The sequence below is a fragment of the Rhinopithecus bieti genome, unplaced genomic scaffold, assembly GCF_001698545.2.
Source record: "Rhinopithecus bieti isolate Rb0 unplaced genomic scaffold, ASM169854v2 scaffold_22522, whole genome shotgun sequence".
In the NCBI taxonomy this organism is placed as follows: domain Eukaryota; kingdom Metazoa; phylum Chordata; class Mammalia; order Primates; family Cercopithecidae; genus Rhinopithecus; species Rhinopithecus bieti.
Genome location: NW_016811454.1, coordinates 1,399,843 through 1,410,542, shown reverse-complemented (window position 1 = coordinate 1,410,542; position 10,700 = coordinate 1,399,843). Strand labels below are relative to the sequence as shown.

Here is a 10,700-nt window from a genome sequence, read left to right as displayed (position 1 = left end):
AAAAAAAAAAACGCATTTTCTTTCATTAGCAGTGTTAACAGTAGTTTTTTCCCCATCGGTAATGCTAAAAGTTGCTATTCTAAGTCTCTCAAAAAAAAAAAAAAAAAAAAAAAAAACGCATTTTCTTTCATTAGCAGTGTTAACAGTAGTTTTTTTTCCCCATCGGTAATGCTAAAAGTTGCTATTCTAAGTCTTCTATCCATTACTAATTTAAGACAACTCTGCTGCGTTGCGTTATTTCACACTAGTTTATTTAGGGGTTGCCCAGGCTGGAATGCAGCGGCACAATCACAGCTCACTGTAGCCTCAACCTCCTGGATCAGGTGATCCTCCCACCTCAGCCTTCCGAGTAGCTGGGACTATAGGTGTACACCACCACACCCAGCTAATTTTTGTAATTTTTGTAGAGATGGGTTTTACCATGTTGCCCAGACTGGTCTCCAACTCCTGGGCTCAAGCAATCCACCCATCTCGGTCCCCCAACGTGTTGGGATTACAGGCGTGAGCCCACCACACCCAGCCTTAGATTAAAAAAAAAAAAATTATCTGCCTTTAATTATCTTCTAATTGTAAAATTTTACTTCCTTTAAAAAAAAAAATTCTCAGTGATCCTTATTCTGATTCCTTTTCGTTTTGACAATTAAAAATTATGAAAGCTGGTTGTTTTGTCTCCTATTACTGAAATAATTTAGTTGATTTAACACTACAGATGGTGTTAGGATAATGAATACAGAACATCAATGAGATTCTAAATTATGTCTCTTGAGACCTCCCTCATTCCAAGGGAGATCTCGTAAGTATACATGCATACATGTATAACTTATACAAAAAAGAAGCTACATAAATCACCATGACATTACAAAAGCAGATTCAAGAGAAAATAGAAAAATGTGTTCACCATTAAACTCAATACTAATTTTTAGAAGTAACAACCTATAGAATCAATATTAATGAGAGGAAATGATATGCTGCAGTTAAGAACAACAGACTTTGGAGTAAATAAGAAGTAGGTTTCAGTCAGTGACTTTTGCTGCATGGCCTTGGGCAAGCTATTTAATATACCTAGGCTTCAATCTTCATCAGAAAAATGAGATAATATTACTATCTCACATGGTTGTAGCAAGAACAAAAGAAGATAATACGTGTAAAACCAGAGTGCTCAACACACATAATAAAGCTAAATTATCATTAGCCATTGTTACTATTATTATTTATTATAATTATCCCAGATACATGTCTGAGCATGAGTATATATTTTTCCCTATTTACCCAGCTTGACAAAGAGCTTAAATCTTTTCTTTAGCACTAGAAAAAAGTGGGTTTTAACTGGAACTCTTTTCATTTCATCCATTTTATAGACATAAATTATTTACAAAGATAAGTCAACAACTCATACTTCAAGGATTTCTTTATATGCATCACAAAGGTTATCAATGCTTTTAAGAACATCTGCATAAAGTTTTATTATTTAACCTTTACACACAATACATGTTTTTCAAACTGCAAAGTTGATAACTAATATCATTTTCAAATAGGCATAGTATAACCTTAAATATTACATGATTCAGAATTTTTTTTCTTTACAAAGAAATAAACCTGTAAAGGATCACTGCACTATAGTTGTTCATTAATTATCTGCGGCAAAACTGGGATCCTAGTAGATGCTTCAGCATACGGATGGTTCCTCTACTGCCTGGGCACCCTCTGTGACAGCTTTGACACATTTGGCCATTGTCTGTGAGGCTCTGCTAATTGAATCTGAAAGATATTAATAAAATGTCATTTTGATAATACAACTTTTTAAAAGGCACATACTAAAACTTTAATGCTGCACATATTCAGGAGGAAAAAAAGATTATAAGGCCTTATGCAAGTATATATAATTATATGTAACCAACAGATTCCAATGATAAACACCTTACTGGCCAAATGCTTTCAATAACTATCCTTGGAAACAATCAAATAACTATAGAACAGCTAGACAGTGCACCAGTATGCAGCCATTAAAAACTTATTAAAAAGTATTAAAAACATAGGAAGGGCCGGGCGTGGTGGCTCACGCCTGTAATCCCAGCACTTTGGGAGGCCGAGGCGGGCAGATCACGAGGTAAGGAGATCGAGACCATCCTGGCTAACACGGTGAAACCCCATCTCTACTAAAAATACAAAAAATTTGCCGGGCGTGGTGGTGGGCGCCTATAGTCCCAGCTACTCAGGAGGCTGAGGCATGAGAATGGCGTGAACTCGGGAGGCGGAGCTTGCAGTGAGCCGAGATCGTACCACTGCACTCTACCCTGGGTGACACAGCAAGACTCTGTCTCAAAAAAATAAAAAATAAATAAATAAAATAAATATAGGAAAAATGTGTACAATACTATAATTGAAAAAAGGTTACAAAACAGCACATACACTAAAATACATTGAATTGTGCACTTCATGAGTAAATTTTAGGGTATGTGAATTATATTTCAATAAAGTTATCAACCTGAGCCCCCAAGTGAATAATCTCACTCCCAGGCTGGTCTGAAACTCCTGGATTCAAGCCATCTGCCCCCCTCAGCCTCCCAAAATGCTGGAATTACAGGCATGAGCCACTGCACCTGGCCTAATCTCACTTTTTGTTTAAATAAAAAATATATAGGCCAGGGGTGGTGGCTCACGCCTGTTGTCCCAGCACTTTGAGAGGCTGAGGTGGGCGGATTGCTTGAGTCCAGGAGTTTGAGATCTGCCTGGGTAACATGGCGAAACCCTGTCTCTACAAAAAATACAAAAATTAGCTGGATGTGGTGGTATGTGCCTATAGTCCTAGCTACTCAGGAGGCTGAGGTGGGAGGATCGCTTCAGCCCAGGAGGCAACAGTTGCAGTGAGCCAAGATTGCCCCACTGATCTCCAGCCTGGGTGACAGAATAAAATGTCATCTCAAAAATTATACATACACACACACACGTTCACGTATATACTATTACATATAAATAACAATATATAATTATTAATATGCTATTATATGTATATAATGTATATGTATGTCCCTGGAGGAAGAGTGACTAAAATGTTAAAAAAATTATAGTTATTTCTTGATAGTGGGAACGTAGTGACTTTTTTTTTTTTTTAAGCTTTTAGGTTCAGGGGTACATGTGAAGGTTTTTTACACTGGTAAACTCATGTCACGGGGATTTGTTGTACAGAATATTTCATCACCGAGGAATTAAGCCCAGTACCCAAGACTTATCTTTTCTGCACCTCTCCCTCCTCCCACTCTCCACCCTCATGTTGACTACAGTGTCTGTTATTTCCTTCTTTGTGTTCATAAGTTCGCAGATAAGTATTGTAGAAGTGATTTTTCGTTGTGCTTTTGAGCATAGCTATTATTTTACAATGAAGGTAATCTTTATTATCTAACTAAAATACCTATTAAAAATTCTTAGATACAAACTCTATAAAAACATTAAAAGAGTTCTATGTGCTTTCAGAAAATTAGTTAAAATAATCTATCAACTATTAAATACCTCATAGCCTAGTTGCTGTATCAACTGTTCTAAGAATCTGCAATAAACAAGTTTCAGTTTGTCTGCGTTCCTTAAAAACATTCCTAACACTTTACATCAGGAGCAGTGTTTAACATGTTTCACATTAAATGTTTTGATTCTTCCACCTATAATTCTCCGAAAAACCTTCAGGTATTTGCCACTTTGGAAAATTCACCCTAAATTGCTACACAGTGACTTTCCTTACAACAGCAAAATTTTATATTTAAAATCTATTAATTGTTTGGATTTTCAAACTTTGCTTACATTTCAGAAACAAAAAAACTAGAGTAGAATCAGAAAACATGCTTACGTTAGTTCCAATGTTTGAAAACCTTCAAAGATTAAGAATTGCAAACACTATCAATCACAAATTAGAATTATAACACCATATGAGGTGATCTGATTACTCCTTACCTTTCATATTTGGCACAATCATGTTGACAATTACATACCTGTCATGTAGAAGTCTTTTATAGTTAGCTGAGGTGGAACAAGTGGGTCAGCAAGAAGCTGCTGGTTCACTAGCTGCACAAAAAACAAGAGATCAACAATAATATGGAAAACAAGTACTGTTACACCAGTAGACACAACACTATGAAAACTACTCATAGGCAAGCTGTTACCTTTGAGAGCTCATTTGCTTGCTGGAAGTAATTAGCCCCTTCGACATCATCATATCGAACAAGATTAGGAGAGACTTCTTCCAATCTGTTCCTTACTTGATCCAGAGTATCATATGGAAGAGTTATTCCAGCAATCTACAACATGTCAGGTCCCCAAAACAACAAAAGCTTTAATACTTAAAAATGTCAAATAATAGATAACTCTAACTATGGTGAAATAATGCAGCACTACTGAAAAACCTATTGGTGTCCATTAATAGACATACATTTATGAAGGAAGCAGTTAAACAGGGAACACAAATTAGTGACTCTATGAAATGATTAAAGAGACAATGCTATGCTAAATCCAAATGTTTCTGCTAACCTGTTATTAACAATACACAAAGTTTACGATGTATTATTATTTTAGAAGTCAGGATGCTTACTTTTACATCAATAAAGAACTAACAGACATATTTTCAGGCAAAAGACAAGTCAACAATTTTCAACAATAAAAGCACCAATTTCAGGCCAGGTGCAGTGGTTCACACCTGTAATCCCAGCACTTTGGGAGACCAAGGTGAGAGGACTGCTTGAGGCCAGCCTGCCCAACATGGCGAAACCCCATCTCTACTAAAAATACAAAAATTAGCAGGGCTTGGTGGTACACGCCTGTAATCCCAGTTACTCGGGAAGTTGAGGCACAAGAATCGCTTGATACCGGGAGGTGGAGGTTACAGTAAGCCGAGATCACGCCACTGCACTCCAGTCTGGGCAATAGAGGAAAACTGTCTCAAAAATAAATAAAATAAAATAAAATAAAGGCACCAATTTCAAATTCCTTTATTTTTTAAGAGACAGGGTCCTACTCTGTCCCTCAGGCTGGAGTGCAGCGATGCAATGAGAGCTCACTGTAACCTTGAATTCCTGTTTCTGAATACATGTTTCCTATAGAAATTATTCAAATCATCTCTGCATTTCAGATTGGCATCTTCCTTGACTTTGAAAAATCATTCTAACAGGCTAAAATATCAAATATCCTTTAGTAGCATCACTAAGAAATGACTCAGAAATTATACCTCAGAGAGTGCTCTTATAATTTTCCAGTCTTCTCTTGCCAAGCCAGGAGGTGTCACTGCTACCTTAGTCTGCTGAGCTCTACCCTCAGTATTGACATATGTAGCAGACTTCTCTGTGTAAGCAGCTCCTGGGAGAATAACATCAGCTATGGGAGCCCCAACATCACCATGATGTCCTGTACAAAGATGGAAAATGGCAAACCAAAACTTTATTAAAAACTGATTTTCTACTGTACATGAATATATATCATTTTAAATCCCATTTTGTAAAGTCACAAAAGTTTTTAAAACTAAAATAAAGCAGTAGTGAAGTAATAAAAAATTAAAGCCCACCTCACCCCCTAATTCAACTCCCTTCCCAAAGAAAATTATTATTATTATTTTGAGATGAAGTCTCGCTCTGTGGCCCAGGCTGGAGTGCAGTAGTGCAATCTCAGCGTGCTGCAAGCTCCACGTCCTGGGTTCACGCCATTCTCCTGCCTCAGCCTCCCGAGTAGCTGGGACTACAACAGGTGCCTGCCACCACGTCCAGCTAATTTTTTGTATTTTTAGTAGAGATGGGGTTTCACCATGTTAACCAGGATGGTCTTGATCTCCTGACCTCGTGATCCGCCCGCCTCAGTCTCCCAAAGTGCTGGGATTACAGGCAAGAGCCCCAAAGAAAATTATTGTTAAAGCATTTGGGGGCCAGGCGCAGTGGCTCATGCCTGTGATCCCAGCACTTTGGGAGACCGAGGCGGGCAGATGACTTGAGGCCAGGAGTTTGTGACCAGCCTGGCCAACATGGTGAAACCCCATCTCTACTAAAAATACAAAAAAATTAGCCCAATGAGGTGGTGTGAGCCTGCAATCCCAGCTATTCAAGAGGCTGAGGCATGAGAATCATTTGAACCCGTGAGGCAGAAGCTGTAGTGAGCTGAGATCACGCCACTGCACTCCAGCCTGGGCGACAGAGTGAGACTCTGTCTCAAAAAAAATTCTTTTAAAAAGAAAAAAAAGTATCTTCTCAGACTATTTTACGCAAATACAAACATGTATAATATATACACATATAAAATAGGCAAATAAGTATACTGATGCTTACAAAGTAGAAATGCTTGCAAAGTAGAACTGCTCAGATACACCAGTTTGTGAAATTTGGTAAAGTAGACTGAAATGGGGGAGGATGCAAAGACAGGAATATGACAGTAATACTGAAAAAGGCATAAAAAATTACAGAAAAATTTGGAAACACTACCACCCATTAATAACAACTAGCAGAAGAAAGAAGGTATTCAGGGCCGGGCGCGGTGGCTCAAGCCTGTAATCCCAGCACTTTGGGAGGCCGAGGCGGGCGGATCACAAGGTCAGGAGATCGAGACCATCCTGGCTAACACCGTGAAACCCCGCCTCTACTAAAAAATACAAAAAACTAGCCGGGCGAGGTGGCGGTCGCCTGTAGTCCCAGCTACTCGGGGAGGCTGAGGCAGGAGAATGGCGTGAACCCGGGAGGCGGAGCTTGCAGTGAGCTGAGATCTGGCCAGTGCACTCCAGCTTGGGTGACAGAGCGAGACTCCGTCTAAAAAAAAAAAAAAAAAGAAAGAAAGAAGGTATTCAGAAAAGAAGACCTTTAGAAACATTTGAATCAAATGTAAGAAAGTTGTAGAATAATATATAGTTTAATTTGTGCACATCTGTGTATGCGTATGAAGATGTTATGAAGTACACTTATCAAAATTGTCATCAATGATTATTTCTTAACGGACTAAAAACAGGATTTTAGTTTGTTTATGTTATTATTTGTATTAAAAATAACATTTTTTTATTTCTCTGTCACCCAGGCTGGAGCACAGTGGCGTGATCATGGCTCACTGCAGCCTCAACCTGCTGAGCTCAAGTGATCATCCCACCTCAACCTCCTAAGTAGCTGGGATCATAGACATGCAGCATCACGCCTAGCTAATTTTTAATTTTTTATAGAAACAGGGTCTCCCTATGTTGCCCAGACTGGTCTAGAACTCCTAGGCTCAACGAATCCTCCTGCCTCAACCTCGCAAAGTGCTGGGATTACAGCATGAGCCACGGCACCCAAGGAACAGGATTCAGTTCATATATTTTGGTTTAACTTTTTTTTTTTTTTTTTGAGAGGGAGTGTCACTCTTATTGCCTAGGCCAGAGTACAATGGCACAATCTTGGCTCACTGCAATCTCTGCCTCCCAGGTTCAAGCAGTTCTCCTGTCTCAGCCTCCCAAGTAGCTGGGATTATAGGCGCCTGCCACCACGCTCGGCTAATTTTTATATTTTTAGTAGAGACACAGTTTTACCATGTTGGTCAGGCTGGTATTGAACTCCTGACCTCAGGTGATCCACCCACCTTGGCCTCCCAAGGTGCTGGGATTACAGGTATGAGCCACCGCACCCAGCAGGTAATAATTCTTAAAAGCAGTATCAATTATGTAACTAATAACACTTGCAGTTTGTTTAAAAAAAAAAAAAGAAGGGGGAGTAGGGGGAGACAAAATTCTCAAATGGAAAACATTCAATTCACTAAATATATTACTAAATGGTTTCTAACATACACAATGTACTATCCTCTTTTGTTTCCAGTGTCACAGGTGATACTTACCTTGATAAATAATGAAACAATCCTTTGGCAAATCCTGTCGTGTGATACAACCTCCATCTGCTCCCAGGAGAAACAGCACTTTGGGAGGGTTCTTCCGAATTGCTTCCACCCCAGGTTTATAGCCAAGGTCCAAAGCAGCTACTTGACTTGCAATCCTGCAAAACAATTACGGAATTTTACCATAACTGCAGTGTTTTCAATGTAAAAAATTAAATGTGATTCTTGGAATAATTTCCTTTCAACAATGTCAAAAAACCCATTTTATTTATTTATTTTTTTATCGGAGACAGAGTCTCACTTTGTTGCCCAGGCTGGAGTGCAGTGGCATGATCTTGGCTCACTGTAACCTCTGCCTCCTGGATTCAAGTGATTCTCCTTCCTCACACTCCCAAGGAGCTGAGACTACAGGCACGTGCCACCATGCCCAGCTAATTTTTGTATTTTCAGTGGAGAATGGGGTTTCACCATGTTGGCCAGGCTGGTCTTGAACTCTTTTATTTATTTATTTTTTTTGAGACGGAGTCTTGCTCTGTCGCCCAGGCTGGAGTGCAGTGGCCGGATCTCAGCTCACTGCAAGCTCCGCCTCCTGGGTTCACGCCATTCTCCTGCCTCAGCCTCCCGAGTAGCTGGGACTACAGGCGCCACCACCTCACCCGGCTAATTGTTTGTATTTTAGTAGAGACGGGGTTTCACCGTGTTAGCCAGGATGGTCTCAATCTCCTGACCTCGTGATCCACCCGTCTCGGCCTCCCAAAGTGCTGGGATTACAGGCTTGAGCCACCGTGCCCGGCCTATGAATATACATTACTCTTATAAGCAGAAAATAATTTTTTAAAGAAGAGGTCTGGAATAAATATACTTTGAATAGCAGGATTGTTGTTTTGGTATAGCTTGCTATTTGTTAACTATCTAGAAATAGTAGCCATTCTGAAGACCTAAAACAAGTTGGAAGCATGCTTTGAAAGGCTCAGGAATGGTTATCCTGTGTGCCCCAATAGTTTTACTTTTAGAAATATTTCCTACGAAGATAATTTCAAGTGCAAAGGTATCTGTGTATCACTGTATTATTTAAGAAGTTAAAAACTACCATCAACATACATGTTAAAAAGAAGAAAATGGCTAAAAAATTTTCTAGTATATTAATGATATCAATCAGCTATTATCGTTTTTTATTTACAAACAGTTTCTAGAAAAAAACTTCTGACCATAGTAGGAAATTCTTATTTGGCAACGAAAACCTATTAAAACCAGGATACAAAATTGTATTCACAGTATAATTTCACCTATGTAACTAAAAAATATTACATAGCTGCTAGGCGCAGTGGCTCATATCTGTAATCCTAGCACTTTGAGAGGCCAAGGGGGGCGGCGTTCACCTGAGGTCAGGAGTTTGAGACCAGCCTGGCGAACATGGTGAAACCCCATCTCTATTAAAAATACAAAAAATTAGCCTGGCATAGTGGCACGCGCCTGTAGTCCCAGATACTCAGGAGGCTAAGGCAGGAGAATTGCTTGAACTTGGGAGGTAGAGGTTGCAGTGAGCCGAGATCGTGCCATTGCACTCCAGCCTGGGTGACAGAGCAATACTCCATCTCAAAAATAATAATAATAATACAATAAAAAAATTAGCCAGGTGTGGTGGCACGTGCCAATAGTCCCAGCTACTTGGGAAGCTGAGGCAGGAGGATCACTTGAACCTGGGAGGTGGAGGCTGCAGTGAGCCAAGATCGTGCCACTGTACTTCAGCCTGGGCAACAGAGTGAGACTCTGATCTCAAAAAAATAAAATAAAATATTACATAGGGTAAAAAAGAAAAACTAGAAGAAAATGAATGAAAATAGCAATAATAATTATCTACACATTGTAGAATAAGGATCAGCTCCATTTCTGCACGTTTGTCTCTTTTCAACTTACCTAAATTAAACCTGCATTATTGATGTGGTTAGAAACAAAGGCCAGGTGCAGTGCCTCATACTTATAATCCCAGCAGTTTGGGAGGCTGAGGCGGAAGGAGCGCCTGAGCCCAGGAGTTTGAGATCAACCTAGGCAACATAGTGAGACCTCATCTCTACAAAAACAAAAAATCAGCTGGACATGCAGCATGCACCTGTAGTTTTAGCCATTTAATACTTGGGAGGCAGGGGTGGGAGGATCACTGGAGCTCAGGAAGTCAGGGCTACAGTGGACTGTGATTACGCCACTGCACTGAGACCCTGTCTCAAAACAAAAAAACAAATAATTAAAAAGAAAAAAAAGAGAAAGAAATCCTTCAGCTGAATTCTCATATTAGCTTACATTTTATCATTTAATTAAAGAACTTGTTGCAATTTTGAACCAAGGTATAACTAATATAACAATTTTAAAGTACTTCCTTTTTTCTCAACACTTACTATTTCAAATATTTTTAATATTCCTTATCATCTTGGGTTCCTCTCACACAGAGTAAAGGTCTATATTTCACATGTGTAACTGGGATAATGTTGCTAAATGTTGTTTGTAAATTAAATTTAACAGTGTATCAGGAACACATACATATACACAAAATTACTTGAATTTATAGTATATAAAGCAATTACTCAACAAACCTATGAAGGATATTCATAACTTTCCAATCGCCAGTAACACCACTAGTCATCCGAATCTTTTGTGCAATGCTAGAGACAGCTGCAAGAATTGCTGCTCCATCATTTCTTTGGAGTGCAGAACTGCCTAAAACCACCATTGGTTTTTTAGCTTCCTTTAGGACCTATTAAAAAAAAAAAAAAACTTTGATTTTAAAATATTACAAGTAAGCTGAACACCTAACCACATTTGCCTCAACAATACACGTTGTCCCAATTCTTAGGTCTAACATGAATGTTTTCAATTTGCTAGCCCAACATACA

General features: G+C 39.1%; 1 protein-coding gene across 1 annotated transcript in view; it reads right to left on the bottom strand.

Annotated features, from left to right (window-relative positions):
• Positions 1 to 1,193: 1,193 nt before the first annotated feature.
• Positions 1,194 to 10,700, bottom strand: part of NDUFS1 (NADH:ubiquinone oxidoreductase core subunit S1) — a 31,568-nt gene continuing 22,061 nt past the window's right edge. Inside the window, exons 14-19 of the mRNA XM_017893909.1 lie at positions 10,401 to 10,561; positions 7,816 to 7,970; positions 5,210 to 5,385; positions 4,152 to 4,286; positions 3,981 to 4,053; positions 1,194 to 1,758 (exon numbers count right to left, since the gene is read on the bottom strand). Coding sequence (XP_017749398.1) covers positions 1,667 to 1,758; positions 3,981 to 4,053; positions 4,152 to 4,286; positions 5,210 to 5,385; positions 7,816 to 7,970; positions 10,401 to 10,561 — 792 coding nt within the window. The 3' untranslated portion in view covers positions 1,194 to 1,666. The remainder of the gene's footprint in view (positions 1,759 to 3,980; positions 4,054 to 4,151; positions 4,287 to 5,209; positions 5,386 to 7,815; positions 7,971 to 10,400; positions 10,562 to 10,700) is intronic.